The 19889-nt window shown below is 43.1% G+C and overlaps 1 protein-coding gene and 1 pseudogene across 2 annotated transcripts in view; both read right to left on the reverse strand.

Annotated features, from left to right (window-relative positions):
- Window positions 1-19889, reverse strand: part of ARHGAP6 (Rho GTPase activating protein 6) — a 529598-nt gene that overhangs the window by 55966 nt on the left and 453743 nt on the right. For both annotated transcript variants that reach the window (XM_054720322.1, XM_028132776.2), the window contains exons 7-9: window positions 19178-19328; window positions 17981-18129; window positions 10315-10494 (exon numbers count right to left, since the gene is read on the reverse strand). In XM_054720322.1, the coding sequence (XP_054576297.1) occupies window positions 10315-10494; window positions 17981-18129; window positions 19178-19328 (480 nt within the window). The remainder of the gene's footprint in view (window positions 1-10314; window positions 10495-17980; window positions 18130-19177; window positions 19329-19889) is intronic.
- LOC129150121 (60S ribosomal protein L23a-like) lies at window positions 3686-4157 on the reverse strand (annotated as a pseudogene).

Consider the following 19889-nt stretch of genomic DNA (forward strand, 5'->3'; position numbering starts at 1 on the left):
GAGATATAACACACTTTTACCTGGGTACTCAGTAGGGTGCCTCTCCAGTCCTGTTGTCTTTCATTATCTTTGTAGACATCATCTCCACCGCATCTAGCTTCTCAAATTAGTCAGTTTAGCAAGTTAGCATAGAGTGTCAGGAGGCCTCCTTAAAGGAGTCCTCAGTCATGTTTCCCAACCTGGACGTATATGTGCGTCTCAGATGGAATCCTATGTCTCAGTTACACAGTAATGAGTGACTGACGCTGTGTTTACCTTGTGAACATTTGTTGCCTCTTAAGCAGTTGTTGGTCCCCTTTCTACACTGAGCTTGGTTGGAATGCCTGTTCACTATACAAGTCCATGGGGTAGTCCCTCATGGAGGAAGAGTAGTTACTGTGAGGGGTGCGGATGTCACACACCTGAAAGCAGAAGATACACTAGGAACTTGCAAAATGCTTCTGCAGTTGCTGGGCATGTCCACCCCTCCCACCCACCCCCCCACCCCCCGTCTATCTCTATCTTCTCTCTCTTTCTCTCATACACCACACACACACACACACACACACACACACACACACACACACAACACAAAAAAAAAAAAAATGATCCTGATCCTCAGGGTTCTAGAGAGAAACATTCCAGTCACCCCTGTGACAAATCCAAGTGATTAATTTAGTCACTGCCATGGAGCATTCAATAACCATGAAGGTACTGACTAGATTTGACCTTCTCTGGATAAAAATAATTAAATAATTGAGGAGAGTAGGGGAGAAAGTCCGTGAAGTGTATCCAGGAAACACACGCATACACACCCCACATGCAACCTGGGAAGAGCCAGGTGTTGGAGTGAAGTGTGATAATTCATGTATTTATTGAAATTTAATATGGGTATTTAGTCTTTGGGATTTTAGTTAACACATCTAAAATACTAAGTACTGTGCTGCATTATTCACAATAGCCAAGGTAAGTAATGTAAGTGCCCATCAATAGATGAATGGATCAAGAAGATGTTCTACACACACACAGACACACAAGCACCCACGTCAGTTATAGGTGGAATATGAAAAATAGAAAGAGTTGAACTCATTGAAACACAGAGTGGAAAAGTGTGTGCCAGGGGCTGAGGCGTTGAGAAAATAGAGCTTGAAAAAAGGTTACCAACTTTCAACTATAACATCAATAACCTCTGAGGATTTAATGTAAAAAACAAACCAAAATATTAAGGCTCTCTAAAACAAGAAGTCTAGAAAAACGTACAGCCAGGAGGATCCCAAAGAGGCTTGACATAATGACTAAATTTCAATACGGCACCCTGGATGGGATCCAGGGGCAGAAAAAGCACATTAGGTAAAAACTAAGGCCATCTTAATAAAACAAAGACATCAATACAGTAGAACCTCACCTCTTGAACTTAGTTGCACTCAGAAGGCTGTTTGAGAAATGATTTTGTAAAAACCAAAATTGGCCTTAGCCAGGTTGTCCCAGTGGATAGAGCATCGGCCTGTGGACTGAGGTTCCCGGGTTCAATCATGGTCAAAGGCACATGCCTGGGTTGTGCTCTCAATCCCCAGTAGGGAGCATGCAGGAGGCAGCCAATCAATTATCCTCTAACATCACTGATGTTTCTCCCTCTCTCCCTCTGCCTTTCTCTTTTGAAATCAATAGAAATATAAAAAAGAAAACCAAATTATTTTCCCATTAATTATATATGTAAATTGAATGAATCCATTCCCGACGCACAAATGATTCCCTGGTTTAACATTCTTATATAGAGTATATGTCAAAAGTACTGTTTAATCTAAAAAGAAACTAAGAAAATACTGTAGACTACTTTAGATAACGAATCAGGTTCCAACCACAACGATGGACGAAGACACTTCAAGTACTAAAATGAATTGGAAGACCTTTTTCCAACTCGACAACAAAGAAAAGGATGAGGTCAGACTCCCCTACTCATATGCTTCCTCTTCCCCACTAATTCCTCACCCAAGATGCTGGCCTTGAGCTTTTTTGGCACAGACACTTCCTCATTCAATCCATGGTCATTCTATTACAAGCCCCTTTCCCACCCAGTTCCCAGTTTGTTCCCCAAAATCAATGTCTTTCTGGGTTTAACTTTCCCCCCAACTAGGTAACGAAGGTTATGGCTTTGGTCAGTTCAGTCCTTAAGCTGAGTGAAGACAAGGAGAAGGGCAGAAACAGGCAGATAATTGTATTTCACTACCGGAAGGGAAGAAAACCTCCAGTAAGCGAACCCACAAATGAACAAGAAGAAGTTCCTGAATGTTCTTCTTCCACAAGTGATGGCCAGGCACTACCAGAAGAAGATGCTAGAGTGTGTGTAGGCTCTTTACAAAAAAATGGTTGAGATATCGGCATTATGATGAGATCAAAACATAAATGGTCTCCTTGAATAAATACCAGCACGTGTATAAAGGAAACGTGTTTGTATTTTTGTGAGTTCTCTGATGATTGGCAGGGAGCAAAGGAGGGGGCAGGTATATGAGAAGGGAGGGATGTAGAATTTTTCAAGTTTGGGCACCAGACCAGGCATTCCCTAGTTAGCCTGACACTGAGGTTAAGGACAAGGTGAAGACTGAAGATGAATTTTTTCCTTAACACTTTCTTATACTGGCAAGGAAATGAGGAAGTTGTTGTTTCTGCTTGTGTTTGATATTGTGGCGTGGTGCTGGTGGCAGCGGTGATGGGGAACAGGGTCTTGTGTGAGGGTTGGCAGTGTGTAATTGTTGGAAGCCGCCCATTGCCTTCACTAGCAGAGAGGTGTGGACAAGGAACCCGGAAGGCTGGAGACCTTGAGCTCTGAAAGGTCAGATCTCTGCACCCACTGTTCAGTTGAGACAATGGTAGCTGAAGCGACTTCCACCTTTTAGTTTTATGTAAGTCCTTGTTGGTTGGCTATTACTGGAATTGCCTAAGGGTATGGGTAGGTCCCAAACCTGAATAAAAGGGATTGCAAGGCTGGAGCAAAGCTCCTCTTGAGCTGGGCTCCCGCCTGGCCCCCAATTCCCAAATTTATAATTTCTTGTCTAGTCTCTTTCATTTGTGTGTGGCCTCCTCCAGAACCCGAACCCTGAACCACGTGGGACGTGGGGGGGGGGGGCACTCACATATAATAATAAATCTGATTTCCAGTTTAGATGTTAGACTATGGACAGCTTTAAGCCTCATTCCTTTCTCTTCCCTATCCAGCCAACATTTGGAGAAGGTGATAAAAAAAGACGTTTCTGATCATAAAATAGATACAAATATGTCTCAACTTAACCATTAGAAGTATTGTATTGCCTCAGTTTTCCATAGTCAAAGCTCCTATTGACCTAAAATATTTTTTAACACATAATGACAATCTGAACTAATTAGGTTGCTTAATATTATGTAAGGGTGTCTGGATGTATTTGGAGGGTCAGAATTCATTAAATTTAACAAATTTTTCCCAAGTGCCTGATACATGCCAGACGGTATATGGCAATTGAGGCACATTAATTAATAAAAATAACCCAAAGAGCCTAGGACCCATGGAGCTTTGTTGAAGGATGACTCAAGGAAGGAAGATGAAGAAAAATGAGCAGACTGTGCTTTATGGCAGGAGGTTAAAAAAAGTAGAAACAGCTCAGGTATAATATGGTTGCGTTTTTTTTTCACAATGTGAAATTTTTATCTTTAGAATCAGGCAGCTGGACTCAGTTTAGATGATCCCAATGTTGTTGGCAACTTCCAAAGCATCATAATCGGGAGCCAGTCAAACATATTCCTTCTTCTCTCCATCAGGCCTGATCAGAGTGCTGACCTTGGCCACATCAACGTCATAGAGCTTCCTCACAGCCTGTTTGATCTGGTGCTTGTTGGCCTTGACATCCACAATGAACACCAGTGTCTTGTTTCTTCTAGCTTCTTCATGGCTGACTCGGTGGTCATGGGGGGGGGTAACTTGGTGATGGCACAGGGGGCAGGCTTGTTCCTCCTGGGTGCACTCTTCTGAGGATATTCAGGTGGCCTTCGGAGCCTCAGTGTCTTTGGCCATCGGAAGGTGGGTGACGTGCGGATCTTCTCTTTGTGGCTGTGGACGCCTTTCTGCACTGCGTGCGTCGCCTTCAAAGCCTTTGCTTTGGCTTCGGCTGTGGGAGGGCAGGGGCGTCCTTCTTAGCTTTCAGCACCATCGTTGTTAAAAGGGAGGTATGCTCCCCTCTACATGCATGTGCTGCCAACAGTGCATACATCCTGTCCTTGGGAGCAGGCTCTAGCAGGAACATGCACTGGCTCTTGCAGCCATGTGCTGGCCTGAACATCAGGCAGGTTAGTGTTATGAACAGTCTAGGCCAGTGGTCGGCAAACTCATTAGTCAACAGAGCCAAATATCAACAGCACAACGATTGAAATTTCTTTGGAGAGCCACATTTTTTAAACTTCAACTTCTTCTAACGCCACTTCTTCAACATAGACTCGCCCAGGCTGTGGTATTTTATGGAAGAGCCACACCCAAGGGGCCAAAGAGCCGCATGTGGCTCGCGAGCCGCAGTTTGCCGACTACGGGTCTAGAGGGACTGATACCATTAAATGCCTCCTTGGCTCTTCCCTTTCAAGCTGGCTAAAATATTCTCTTTCTTCCTTGCAAATGAACTCTGATTCTGAGATGCCATCCTGAAGTACCTGTCTTCTATGTGGGAGCAACATGCTATAGAAATCATTCCCATAGTTGCTACATCACTTGGGCAAAAATGTTGGCTTATTTTTCATGAAATGGTGGTGAAATTGACATAAGCCAGTGAGGTACATAAGGAGTGGCCAACCTCAAGCCCGGAAACAGTGGTTGTTTCAAAAAGAGTGGTTACAGAAGCCAGGAAATGGAAATCCTAGTTCATTATCTGGATATGTTGGTGGGGGGCGACTTCTTGTTCGATGACCTGGATTACTGCCTGCAGCCTTGGACTTGGCATGTAAATGGGGATTTAAGAAAATGCAATTTGCTTTGGGGAAGGAAGAGAACACAAAGCAAAGCTTGGCTCCAGAGCCTGGAATCCTCATCTTGGCCTCTGACCCCTTTTCCCAGTAGTTCTCATTTGAAATTTCCCACGTGCCCTGTGCTTGTCCTCAGCTCAGGCTGCTGAAGCGGCCGGCGGGTGGGAACCCTCTGGTGTTCCCACGTCTCCATGCACTCCGGACTTTTCATCGCCCACAGGGGTGCTGCCTTCTCTCGGTTCCCTCTCTCCAAAAAAAACAGCCCTCGTAGGAATCATATGGCATCAACCCTCAGAAGGAGCTGACAGTTTTCTCCACTCTGCTCTGAAGTTCTTAATTCCAAGAGCAACGATGAGTTTTCTCCGGGATTCCCAGTATCAGTTACAGAGGCACAGCTTTCAGACCAATGACTGTGTTAACGATGTGGTCAGCGCATGCTTTGTGCCTCGCAGCCATGCCCGTGGCCATTTCTAGACATGCATGCAGCATCCTTCTCTTTTATTCCCAGTGGTCCCAGAGAGGAAGTATCATTTTCTAGTTTTTAAATTGTTGTTGATATTAGAAATGTTGGATCAGGATTTAAAGGTAAAGGAATCTAAGGGGTGTAGACACTGAACCAAAAACAAACAACAAAATGCAGGTCACACTGTTATACAGAGTGGTCAGGGTGTGCTTCCTTGCAAAGGAGATACTTGAACCATGTAGAAACTTCACTTCCTCAATATGGCCTTCCTTCCTTCCTTTCTTTCTTTTCTTTCTTTCTTTCATTTCAATTCAAACTGGCCTTGTCCAGCACCTGACTCACCTGCATCCTTCCCCCTTGCACATATACTCTTTTAGTCACTGAGCCCTCAGGACGATGAGGTTCTGGTTGGCATAAAAAAATTAGGAATAAATCCTTGGGTCTGTTGCCCACAGAGACAGGGTTTTGATCAAACTAAAGATAACATCGAGGCTTCAGTTGTGTTTCAGCTCCAGGCCCAAAAAAGCAGTAACACAAGACTAAACGATGCCATGGCTATTATCGGCACAAGCACTGATCAACTCTCTTAGCACCAAATAATTGGTAGAGACCACGACCTAGACCATGACCCGGACCACAATCCTAACTCCCTTAGTCACCATGATTAATGATTTTCCCCTATAGAACCCCTTCCCTGGAAGCCATTGGGGAGCCAGGCCTTTGGGCATTAAATGCTCACCTGTCTCTGGGCGGAGGCCACTTCCTAAAAATAAACCCTTACTTTCTTTGCTGCGAGAACCTATTCATGCCCTATTAGGCTCTAATGCATGAGGGCAAATGGACCCTTTCAGTCTGGCAGCAACGCCTGCTTTGACAGGGCAGACATCTCATCAATGTAATATAATAATAGCAGCGATCTTCTTTTTTTTTAGTGCCTGGTATATGTCAATTCTTGTCCCAAGTGCCTTAACATGTCACTTCTAATTCTCAAAATAATCCTATAAAGCAGATAACTCCATCTTTCTCTTTTTCCAACAGGAAAATGAAGTCGTAGGAAAGTTAGGCATGGGGCCAAGATTACATAGCAAATATATGGCTGAGCAGGGATTTGAATTCTAGTAGCGCACCCCAAAGCTCATGATCTTCCCACCATCTTTCCCAAGATGTGGATTCCCGAGGTGTGATGATAAAAGTAGCAGAATGCCCTGGAGACATTCATTAGAAAGTACAGATTCCTGGGCCCCAGCCCAGTGCTACTCAATCGGATTCTCTGGAATCTGAATATCTGACACATTTCCTTGTGAGTCGGCTGCATGCTTAAGTTTGAGAATAGTGATTACAATCTGCTGCCTCGGTGTTCAATAAACTGTTCAATCAAGTGCCCATGATGGCTGGTATCAGAATCAGCTCTAGGGTTTTCAACACGGTGCCTGAAAAGACTGTCCTAGTCGGACTCTTGAATGTAGGCAGCTCTTCTGTCCGATGGGACAAAGCCAGGTTCCTTTTTGCCCTTTCCAATTACCTCAGACACTGGCCACTTGGAAGAGACATCAGGAAATGAAGGACGTTATTAACACTCAGAACAAACTCTGGGTCCCTGCCAGGCCTCTGTGGGTTTTTATATCCCTTCCATCAGTTCTGCGGAATTGCTGCCTTCAGGGTACATTCTGCCTTCAAGGACAAACGCACAAGCACCTTTCCTAATAAATCTGCCCATGGCAAGCAATGTCTCTTTCTGAGCTCACAAACCCTTCCAAGGACTGTGAAACTGCATAATGGTGAACTACCTTTAACTCTCAGGTCCCGTCTAGCTTTATTCTTTCTTGTTTGGAACTACTGTACTAATTCTGAAAGTTTCCTAAAAACCAAACCAAACGAAGCAGCTATATGCATCATTGAATTTTGGTCCACCCACCTAGACCAGCTTTGCCAACTAGCCACCAGCTTTGGTATAACCAACAGGATTCTGAAATGCCAAATATGCCAAGAGAATCTACGAAGTGATGAGCTTAATTTTCTCCTGTGCTTTATGGAAATAAAAGAGATGAAGTTAGTGCTAGGGCACAGAATCATGAAGATTTTAGAAGTAGAAGAGATCTTGGTTAATCATTTATTCTAACCCAATCCTCTGATAACTAAAGACAGAGAAATCTGAGAACATGAGGTCACACAGTTAATGCATAGAAAAGACAGGACTATAGCAAACATTTCTGATTCCACAGCCAGTTTTCTTTTTACTGACCCAGGCTTGATAGCTTCTACCCATCACCCCTGTCACTTGGGAAGTAGAGATTTGTATTGTAACCACTGTCTCTTTTCTCATTTGTAATTCCCGTAATCCATGTAAGGAGATCAAAAATGCTTGCATTAATGGTTAACTTATTTTGAGAAAGCTATCCTTAATTCCTTCCTGCCCAACCTTTTTATACATAAACTTTATTATTAGTAAACTTCAGTAATATGGAAATCAGATGTCACAAAACTACCACTGAGTCATTTATTAATTCAACCAATATTTCTTTTTTCTACCAAATGCCAGGCAGTCAAAAAAGTAGATGGAAAAGGACAAAAAGCCATCCTGTCATGAAGTTTATATTCTAATGGGCAAACACTCAACAAATGAGAAACGAGTAAAATCCTGTATTAGTCGTGGTGAGTGCTAAGGTGGAAAGGCAGGGAAAGGGAACAGGAAGTGAGGAAGTGGGTACAAGGTGAGGGGAGGGGCTGTATTTAGACAAGGTGGCCAGAACAGGCCTCAGTGAGGAGAACCAAAATATGAGCTATCACCCAGGAGAGTCTTGACATCAATTCTACAGAGAGCGGCAAAGATCAGATTTGGGAAATGTTGGAAAAGGTGGAAAACTGCTGTTTCTCTGCTGTTTTTGGTAGCCCGGGTGGCAGGAAATGGGAAGGAGAGGAATGGCACAATTAAAAGGTGGCAATCGTCCTTTCCAGGAGGCCAGGAAGAGCTGTTTTAGTATCTGAGGTGAAAAGAGATGCCTGGTGATTAGTGGTTTCACATAAAGAACTTTTCTTAGAATACAGAATTTAGAGAACAGAATTAAGATTGATGAGAGGTATTATTTTGTGTTTAAAAAAATCCAGAGAGCATGAAGTAATGCCAAGACTGCTTGGCAAAAAGATATGTGACTTAAAAACTTGATGAAAAGGTTGATAAGTTCAGTCATTCGATTCATCCAAATATGTAATTAATTACGAGGATTTGGGCGGAAGTGTGAAATTTATATAGAGTCAATGACAAATGCCACATTTTTTGAGAGTTTACTGTGTGCAACATAGGAACAGAGTTTCAGGGACTCAACGAGAAGCGTGGCACTGTTCTACCTCAGAGAACTTTTCACTGCGAAATCCATTTTCTGTGCCTCCTGGACATCCAGCGGGGATACTTTTCCCAGCCTCCTTTGCAATCAAAGATGGCTGATGGGTGAGTTCTGGCCAATGGGATTTGAGTGGACATGATGAACGTCCCTTCTAGGTTTGGCCCATAAATCCTGGAGGATTGCAGTGTCTCAAGATGCACAGAACTGGGGTTCCTAAATCATGACATGTAAGGCTGCCAACCAAACATTTGATTAAACTTTATGTCAACAAGATATTTATGTCTGTTGTGTCCTGAGAGTTGAGCCAGCGCATGTAGCCCAACTAATATCACTACGTATTAATTAAAAGGTTCATAGAATTTTATAGTTTGCAGAATACTCTCACATAGCAAATGATGGTGAGTACTGCCCTGGGAAATAGGTCATATTTTTATTTTTCCCATTTCATAAAACTGAGATTGATGCTTATTGAGTATTGAATTACTTAGTCACCATTGCATAGGTAAGAAGACACAGAGGGCAAAGATTTTAAATCACTGGCTCTCAAATGTACAAAAACAATTGATATAAGACAAAGGATGAAAAGAAATGTAATGCAAGGCATTTGAAACATATAGACAAACTACTGAGGGGATTCAAAAGAGGAGACTACCACAGTTGGTTGGAGAGACACAATGGGCTCGGTGCAATAGGTAAGATTCATGGTGAGTGTTTGCACACTGACAAGGTAGAAGGGGAGAAGAAACACAGAGGAAATTTCTGTAACTTCTGACAAGCAATCTGAGTGGTAAACAGAAATAGAAAAGAGTTGGCATTTGTTCTAATGTTTCAAGGGAAGTTGGAGCAGGCAAGGCAATTTTCTGAAGGAAACAGGAACTGGTAATTCAATACAAATCAAAAAAATATTTATTGAGTGCCTGCCAGATGAAGGGCCTCCCAAAAGTGTCCAGAGGATACAGAGAAGAGATAACAAGGGCACAGCCCATGCTCTAAATGTGTTTATAATCTATTAGGGGAAATAGTAAAAAATGACTGTAGCACAATGCTAAGATAAGCATCAAGAAGAAGAATAACGGGGTTCAAGGGACAGAGAAATAACATGGGTAAGTGGCATGAGAAGGACACAGAAAACATAGGTGAAGCTTCATGGAGGAGTTAAAATGTTCCTATTGACCTTTGAGGAGGTGCCATCTGTGAAGATGGTATGAATATATAAATTCCTGAGGGCCACATATAATTCCAAAGAGAATGGTTTTGTCAATATTTCGAGCAAGGATACTGCTATATGAATAAGTGACTCCAAACGTGACCCTTGTTTAGGGCACAACAAAATGAAATTTATAATTTGAATACGTTTGCCTACACCTGGAATCACAAACTTACAGTGATAGCAGAGGTTGTAAATTTCTTTTCCTATTGAAACTGCCTGCCTTCCAGTGAATTCAGTGACCGGCACTATAGACCAGAAGGGTGTGTGTGTGAGTTACATTGTGCCACCAAGAGGCGATGAAGAGACAGCTAACTAAGATGCCTTGCCAAAGAAGGACCACCTACCATGAACAGGGCTTCATAGTTTTCAATCATTTTCTGCACCACAGCAATGATGGCTGTGCTTTCCTCAGCCCGGGCCGAACTCTGGACCGAGAATTCTTTGTCTGATGACTTCTGCTTGTGCAGCAGGTTGGGTCCAAATATGGTGGCCAAGTTTAGAGACGTCATCTTGTTCCCCGTGACCTACAGGAACAGAGAAGACAAGAACTGTGGTTAGTTTTGCTTTTCAAAGTGCTGAGTGGCTCAGTAACCAATGGAACCTTCCCTTTCCTTTTTTTCTTGCAAGGACTACATCACCTCTGGCAGAATTGATGAGAGGTACCATCATTTTCCTTTTGCTTCATGTCTTGGATTGAAGCTCACGGCACAGTGGTCATTTCAACAGCACACTGAGTAAAATTTTACAACTCTAAGTGATTTGTTGTGAAACTGGTACTATATAAAACTTCTATCCTGTCTGCCCTTTAAAAATATTGATATCCATCTATCTATCATCTATCTATCTATCTATCTATCTATCTATCTATCTATCTATCTATCCAATTCAACCATCCACCTTCCGTCTATCCCTTCATCCATCAATCCATCATCTCTCCATGACTCCATCCACTCAGCATCTACCACAGGCTGGGCATTTTTCATGGATTCTAGTTATTGACAAAAATTTCCCACAAGGATCACAGCACCGTCCTTATTTTAAAAGTTCACATTAGGGAGGGAAAAGACACTTACCAGTTCTAAGTAGTGAGTACAAAGTATGAAGCTATCAACTCTGGAGGCCGCAGGGACACTCCAAGGAGGTGGGACAGAAGGCAATTTCCCAGTGGTGACAAGGCCACATGCAAAGGCAGAAACATGTAAAACATCACAAGGCACCTCAGGAAGTACAGTGTGGCAGAGGGTTCTGAACATGTCTTTGTGGGGCAAAACTGGCCCTGGCAGACCACCAGGCAATTTTTTCTTTTTCTTGTTTTTTTTTTTTTTTTTTTTTTTTTTTTTTTTTTTTAATATTCACCTGAGGATATTTTCCCACTGATTGAGAGAGTGGAAGAGAGAGGGAAAGACAGAGTGAAATATCCATGTGAGAGAAACACATCGATTGATTGCCTCCTGCACGTGCCCCTACCAGGGTCTGGCCGGGGAGGAGCCTGCAACTGAGGTAACGTGCCCTTGACCAGAATCGAATCCGGGACCCTTCAGTCTACAGGCTGACACTCTATCCACTGAGCCACACTGGCTATGGCTAGGCAACTTTTTATTTCTCTTGTTGATATTGAAAATCCAGTAATTCCTGCAGAAGTATGGGGACTGTGGCTGCTTGGGGGGGAGGGGGGATCTGCACAGTGTTTGAGTGGCAGCTGGGTACACAGCACAGAATTCGAGTTCTGGGTCACAGCCAAGACAAAGCTGCCTGAGTCCCACTCTTGTCCTGTGGAGCCTTGAAGTGGTGGCTACCAGCCCTGCACTCCCAGGGTGGAACATGGGGACATTATTTTTAGAAAGTGCGCCTGTTTTCAGGTTTGCCGCCAAGGAAAATGATTTCACATGGTAAACACTGGGGATTTTTAAGAAAGTGCCACTTATGTATGACTGCTGAGTTATTTTTTCCTTTGTTTTATTTCATTGATATAAAACCTGACAAGTGTTCGTTTTATTTTTCACGTCATTTCCTACAAGTTCATGGCTAAGGATACAGTCAAATACGTGCCATTTCCCAGCTCATCTCTCTAGAACTCCGAAGCATTTGGAGTGCGTTCCTTTCCCCTATTAACACAATATCAGAGCTTTCTTGTTTTTTTGGTTTTTTTGTTTAATATTAACAAATAAAAGATTTTCATTTTTTTTCCCTTTTGGCTTAAACCATATACATTTATTTCTCACAGCTCTGGAGGCTGAGAAGTCCAAGTTCAGGGTGCCAGCCAATTGGGTGTCTGGTGAGAGCCCTGGTCCCAGGACACGATGGCTGTCTTCTAGCTGTCTCTCAGATTTTGTTTTCTTTGAAAAGAATGTTTAACGCAAGGATAATCCAGAACTCTGTTTCCGCTGTCTCCTTCTCCTGTTGCTATTCTGGGAAAGCAACACAATCTGTCCGTGAAACGGCACATGGATTCCAGCTGCAGACCACGCTGCTGGGGTTTGTTAACGCTGTTTTGTTTTTGTGTGGCTGTGTTTTCAATTGGAGACTCGTTCATGGCAGCCTCCACCCTTGCTCCCCATGTCTCAGCATGTAGATGGCTATGTCTAGGTCATAGAATGTGCACTTGGGTTTGGTTCATTATTTCACTATTAGCCAGCCAATTCAAGGCAAAATTTTATCTCTACTAGATGAGCATCCTAGATATTTTTAAAATATACTTTTATTGATTTCAGAGAGAGAGAGACACATCCATGATGAGAGAGAATCATGGATCAGCTGCCTCCTGCACGCCCCCTACTGGGGATCGAGCCCACAACCCGGGCATGTGCCCTGACTGGGAATCAAACAGTGACCTCCTGGTTCATAGGTTGATGCTCAACCACTGAGCCATGCCAGTCGGGCCCTCTAGATCATTTCTAATCCTGATATGCACAGCTCACCGTTAGTGAAAGTTTAGCATGTCCGGTCTTTTCAATTCTTCTCGGTCTTTTCAATTCTTCTCGCTAGAAGCTGGGGAGGCAGCTGCTGCTTCTGCCCTTGTTTACAGACAGGGAGGTGACGCCTAGAGCCACAGCCTGGAGCTGGTGGGGCTGAGAAGCCAAGTTGCTGGCTTGGCTCCAGGGAGCCCCATGCACTTCATCTCTACCCTGAACCCCCTCTCTCCCCCCCAACACGCTCACACTCGAGTGGCAGACCCTGTGTGGCAGGAGGAGATGAAACCCTGGCTTCAAAGCTGGGTGGGGACCAGGGCGAGGCGAGCAGCGAGGCACTGATCCTGCAGCTCCAAAGCCAACCTCCCATTTCCTGGAGGCGTGCACCTCCTTAAAGGTCAGCAGCCCTGCCTCTCCTTTGGTGGCTAGGGACTTCTTTTGGCCTCGCAGGCTATTTGAAAACGAAAGGCCAGCCTCAAACTCTCTCCCCGAAAACAGTGGCTATTCACACCACATTTTCCATCAATGCCAGAGGGTTCTTGGACAACCTGAGAAACCACTGCTCAAGAGGTTTCAATTATGTTCCGGCAATATTCTTTCTAGAAGAAATGAACTCTTTCATACTTTGGGAATTTCTTTCTTTCCCCTAAGGAGCAAAGCAAATAGCAAACTAGACAAAATGGAATAAAACAAACAAACACAAGATAGAAAAACAACGCAATTCGATAAGATACCACTATTTTTCCCAAGCAAAGCGCTGACTGACTAGTGAATATTTGTTCTCATGTCCTTCTTTTCAACATCTTTGAGATCTTATTGGTTAATGATGCAGTGAATTTTAAGCACCCATTAGAAAATATTCTGTGCATTTTATAAAGAAGGAAGCTCAAACCTTCCACCCCAACCGCAACCCCAACTCTGTTTTCCTTCTTCTTCCTTTGTTTTATAAATACAAGGTCATGTAGCAAGATGCTGGCAGAGCCTGTGTGAGCCTCCAAGCTTTTTGAGTCTCTGGTTCAGTTTTCTTCTGTGTTCCAATCCATAACAACTACCCAACAAACAGATAACACATCTAACACAGACTAACGAACAGGTAAGACAAAAAGCTGAAAAGTGCTTTGTTTCTTTTTTGAAAATATACATTTTATGGATTTCAGAGAGGAAGGGAGAGGGAGAGAGAGAGATAGAAACATCAATGATGAGGGAGAATCATAGATCAGCTACCGCCTGCACACTCCCTACTGGGAATCAAGCCCACAACCCAGGCGTGTGCCCTGACCGGGAATTAAACCCAGGACCCTTCAGTCTGCAGGCCAACGCTCTATCCACTGAGCCAAACTGGCCAGGGCAAAACTGCTTTGTTTGTTGACCATACTTCCCAATTTAATTTCTATCTCACTGCCGTCTGTTCATTCTGTATTCCCTACCAGCTCATGCTGAAACAACTGAAAAAAATAATAAACAAAGGACCTCATTCTTGTTCGTCTCCCTCTACTCTTAACTTCTACCAGAAGAGGTTTTAGCTAACTCCCATCTCTATGCAGTGCTTCTGTGGTCTGTGTATTCAATCCCTACACACCCTTTACTCAATTCCTACACACCCCTTTTCTTTAACCCTCAACTGAGGGTATTTTTCCATTGATTTTTAGAGAGAGTGGAAGAGAGAGGGAAAGACAGAGAGAAACATCGATGTGAGAGAAACACATCAATTGGTTGCCTCCTGCATGAGTCCTGACCAGGGCCTGGGAGAAGCCTGCAATCTAGGTGCATGCCCTTGACCAGAATCGAACCTGGGACCTTTCAGTACGCAGGCCCATGCTCTACCCATGGAGCTAAACCAGCTAGGGCCCTACACACCCTTTGATGTGTAGTTTAAACTCAATCTCCTCCACGAAGCCATTCCTAAGATTTGTGGCCCATGCTCATCACTTCTCTTACTCAGCAATGCATCCCCTAATTCTGTACTAGCCTCGTGTCCTCATGGCCTCAACCTGCTAGATGCTACAGCATCTCAGGGACAGTAATTAGAAAATTTCTGAACAACACTCACTGGTTTATAGGAACCAGTGCCCAGGACATAAGTGGTTTAATGCCAAGGCCATTCTTACATGGAAACATTTATAATGCAATGCAATTTTTTTCAGTATTGCTATTCACACAAAAGCTTCTTAACTTACTCTGTCCCTGTCTCTAATCAATCTATAACATACATATAGCACTTCAGTGGAACCCTTCCAAAGAGTCTTTCAGGCCTTAAAAGAGTCAATCACCTCCCCTTCACAAATGCATTCACGACTCTATGGACACAGCCCTATTCCCCTCCACACCTCACCAATACTTTCTCATTCCGTAGCCTTTACTCCAATCCAAGATGATTGTGAGGGCTGCTTGCTTTCCTGTAACTTATAACCACTTCACAGAAGCAATGTTCTGCTTGCATTTCTCCTGAAACTATAATTTTTCTTAATTAATCCTTCATTTTGATTCAATGTTTGGGTCAAGACTGTCTAGAAACCCATGGAATCTCTCATTCCCTGTACAACTTCGCTGTTACCAGGATATTTTCACATTCCTTAAAATAGTTAGTCTTCTAAACGATGGTGCAGTGCCAGTTGAAGAATTTGTATTCCCAAAGTTCAGATAAGGCCACTCGGGTTTAGGAAGGTTAATAGATTTCTCCACGAACACATGGTAAGTGAGTCATAAAGCTACCAAGGGGTGATGTTGCCTCTTCTCCCACCCCACCAGATACTTGGCAATGTCTAGAGGTACTTTTGGTTGTCTCAACTAGGGTGAGGGATGCGAAGGATCAACCCAACCACTATCCAACATCACAACTTTATGTGAATTAGAAAAAAAAAGTCTCTTCCTCAAGATACTCTACTGCCTTCTGCTTGCTAAAACTCTGCAAATCTACAGTGACTATGAGGTACATGACACCTCCCCAGAGTTATAGAATGCACAAATGATGAGGGAAAAATATCCTCAGTTGAGGGTTAAAGAAAAAGGGTGTGTAGGAATTGAGTAAAGGGTGTGTAGGGATTGAATACACAGACCACAGAAGCACTGCATAGAGATGGGAGTTAGCTAAAACCTCTTCTGGTAGAAGTTAAGAGTAGAGGGAGATGAACAAGAGCGAGGTCCTTTGTTTATTTTTTTTTTCAGTTGTTTCAGCATGAGCTGGTAGAGAATACTACACAACCATAAGTGGAAGCTCCCTGTGGGACACTGGGAAAGGTACTTAATGCCTCCAACTCTGTTTACTTCTGAAACACGGGGGCAATGATATCTCCCTTGCGTAATAAAGAATTAACTATAACATATGAAGTCCTTAGTACATAGCTAGCACATGGTAAGAGACACATAATTGGTAGCTAGTATTTCAGCATGCTAAGTTTCATTTGTACCTATCCAAGAATATTTCCTTCTCTTTGGCATAGGCAATGGAGTCTTGTTCAGCATTTGGACTAAAAGACTGTCTGAAATGATTCTAAGAAAGCAAGAGTGAATTCAATTGGACTTTTTGCTTTCCTCAACTCCTCCTTAATCAGCAGAGACCCAACTTTCTCCTTCTTACACAGTACTTAAGAAACATCACAGAAGCCCTGACACACCTAGGAACATAGGAAGAGCTCTGTCTTTACCCAATGATTAGGCAGATGATTCTACAGCTTCTGTTATATCTATAGTTGATAAAGGATGACTACTTAACAATTATGAGAATTACAGTGTATCCATCAAAGAGCTGTGTCTGCTCAAACAAGGTGTCAGTACCATATTATGAAATCTGAAGCCAGCAGAAGTTTCACTAATTATAACTTCTATACAGATAAAATGGCTAACTCAGGAAAGCTCCATTCTTATACCTAAAGGAAGGATGGGGATAAGACATGCAGAATTGCCTTTCTGGATTAAAGTGAAAAAATTATATATGATCATGGCTTTGGGGAAGGAAATTTGGCAAACACAGAATTGAAGCTACAATACAGCTGAGCTCTGTGGTGAAGTGTGGAAAGCTGTTGGCCCCTTCTTGTTGATTTATAATGGGTGTTAGCATGTTGAAGGGTCTGAGATCTTCTGGGGATCCAAAGGAAAGGAGAAGTATGACTGCATGGTATCAAGAAGGGAAATAGGTCTCTTGTTAAGGTGAAGATTAGATAGGTCGCTTGCTAAAAGGTCACTTAAAATTGAAGCAAGCATCTCTCTTGTCCAAGACACAAACCTAAAAGCACCTTGAAGCATATGAGTATGACCAAAGTGAACCAGAGACCAAGAGCTCAGATGGGGGAGGCCTTCAGGTTCCACCTACATCTGGTTTGAAAGCAGGATGCCTTTCCATTGCATTGAGCCAGTCCCTATTTTGGGGAAAGGGTTTAAGGAGAGAAAGGACCTCTCCAAAGGAAGATAGTAGACTTCTAGCTATAGGGCAGAAGGGAGCTCCAGGAACAAACAGGAAGAATAAAGAGGTGACATCACATTTCAGCTCCAAGTTAAAGAAGCACATCAAATTAACTACAAGGACAGCAATCTCCCCTCATCTCCATTACTCCATGTTTTCATGATTGTAAGCACCTCTGTAGCTCATTGTTTGTCTGCTTCACACAGATGGAAATTTGAGGTCTTGAGGTAAAGCATCATCATGAAAAATGACTGCGTCATTGAGAAGCATCCTTGAAACATAGGAGGTTAATGCACTTAGAAACTGTCCCTCCAGAAAAAACCCTGCATTAGTTCTTCCACATAGATGGGTTGGGAAAGGGAGGAGTCATTTCCTCCGGGTGAAATGTTTAACCAAATTGATGGGTTGTCTTTTTATTTTTAATATTTTTATTATTGATTTCAAAGATGAAGGGAGAGGGAGAGAGAGAGCTAGAAACATCAATGATGAGCGAGAATCATTGATCGGCTGCCTCCTGCACACCCCACACTGGGGATCGAGCCCACAACCCGGGCATATGCCCTGATTGGGAATCTAACCGTAACCTCCTGGTTCATAGGTCAACACTCAAGCACTGAGCCATGCCAGCAGGGTGATGGCTTGCCTTTTGAAAACAAGCACAGAAAAGAATCACAATATCTATAGCAGAAGAAGGGTGCATACCTCTTGCCCATCTTTGCTGATGTTGTCATTGGCGTGCCTGGCCACAATGGAGAGGAACTGTAGGAGGCGGTGGAGGGTGTCGCAGTTGCAGGGAGGTAAAAGGTAGATGAGGAGTTGCAAGGTGCCCAGTTGTTCTTCTGGCTCCAACACTAAGCAAGGCAAAAAGAGGTGCTCTAAGTCAGTAAAATGGGGGAATGCACACTACTTAGGCTCAGAGGAGGGACCATCCTCTCAACTTTCTTCAGAAAGAGATTATCAGGTCACATTTATTTCCTTCACCCACTCTCCCACTGATGTAGCAATTTAGCAGCAAGGTTCTATGAAGGATATAAAGATTCATTAGACCCAGGGAAATGTAACATCTAGAGCAAGCATTATAATCCAGGCTAGGAAGGTACCTTAATTTCCCTTACTTTCTTCTCCCTCCTTTTCCTGGCATTACTAATCATTTACTTCATGTATTATTGTCTTTCATTTTTGGTTAATATTTACTAACAATGACTGAGAATTAGCAAACATGTTTAAATTTGAGTTTATAACATAGTTGAAACTCTTTTCTGTTGAGCAATACAGAACAGATAGACCTTTTTTTGGCAATAACTAAGACACAGTGCAGCGACTGTGTCTCCTCTCTCTTTTGTGTTCCTATTTGAATTACAGCATTGGAGGAAGAAAGGTATGGAGGCTCACTCAGCTCTAACCTATTCTTACCCTACCCTCACCTTCCTTTTCTCCTCCATGGGATCTGTCTCAATAGCCTGCAAGTGGCCATAGGGAAAGTCCTGGCACAGGGCTATACCATCTTGCTTCCCTGGAATATTGCCTGTCCCCATTTCTCAATCTGAGACCCTTTCTCACTCCTTCTTTGTGCAAGAAATGCAATCTCATTTTTAGGCACAGACTCAAAGTGAACTCTTGTTATTACTTCAAAGCATCAATACACAGCACTTTCTACTGTCCTAAGGTCATCTGAAAGCATCCCAAATTCTTGGCTGCATCCATTTGTTCTATTGCAACTTGCTTCTTGCTAATTCTCTCCAGGGTGAATCCCAGAAAATTCCCCAAATAACCCACTCATTAGAGACCAATAAATAAGGACCAAAAGTTATTGTGAAACACATGCACAAGGCTTGGATGAGTGAGTTGGACATCCGGGTAATCCAGGAACACATTCCTACTGATGGCTGTATTACGCACGGAGAGTATTGATGAAAGCGGTGTACAGCTCCCTGGTGAGAAGGGGGTCTGGCATGTCCCTCAGGAACTCCTTCAATAAGGCAGCCACATCATGAACACTGTGCTCTTCTTCCAGAGACACATCAACCCCACGGTCAAATTCCTCACGTAACTGGAAAGACAACAGTTCAAGTGGCAGTCTCGTAACACCATATCTCTACGTTCAGTGCCCAGCAAAAGAAGCACTGTGATTTTAGCATCTGGCATTAAGTTTACGTAGGCGAGGAGATATTTATTTCAGTTAGTTTTAATCATCTGCATAGCCCTAGCTGGTTTGGCTCAGAGGATAGAGTGTTGGCCTGTGGACTGAAGGGTCCCGGGTTCAACTCTGGTCAAGGGCACATGCCTCGCTTGTGGGCTTGACCCCCAGGAGGGGTGTGCAGGAGGCAGCTGATCAATGATTCACATTACTGATGTTTCTATCTCTCTCTCTCCCTCTTCCTCTCTGAAATCAATCAATCAATCAATCCATATATATATATACCGTACTTTCCGGCATATAAGACGACCGGGCGTATAAGATTTTCCTGGGTTAAAAAGTTGTTTTATATGCCGGAAAATACGGTATATTGGACTATATTGATGGGATTAGATATAATGGATTAGATATATTGGACTACCATATTTTTCGGCGTATGAGACCACTTTTTAACCCAGGAAAATCTTATATACC

The sequence above is a fragment of the Eptesicus fuscus genome, chromosome 1 (genome assembly GCF_027574615.1).
Source record: "Eptesicus fuscus isolate TK198812 chromosome 1, DD_ASM_mEF_20220401, whole genome shotgun sequence".
Taxonomy (NCBI): Eukaryota; Metazoa; Chordata; class Mammalia; order Chiroptera; family Vespertilionidae; genus Eptesicus; species Eptesicus fuscus.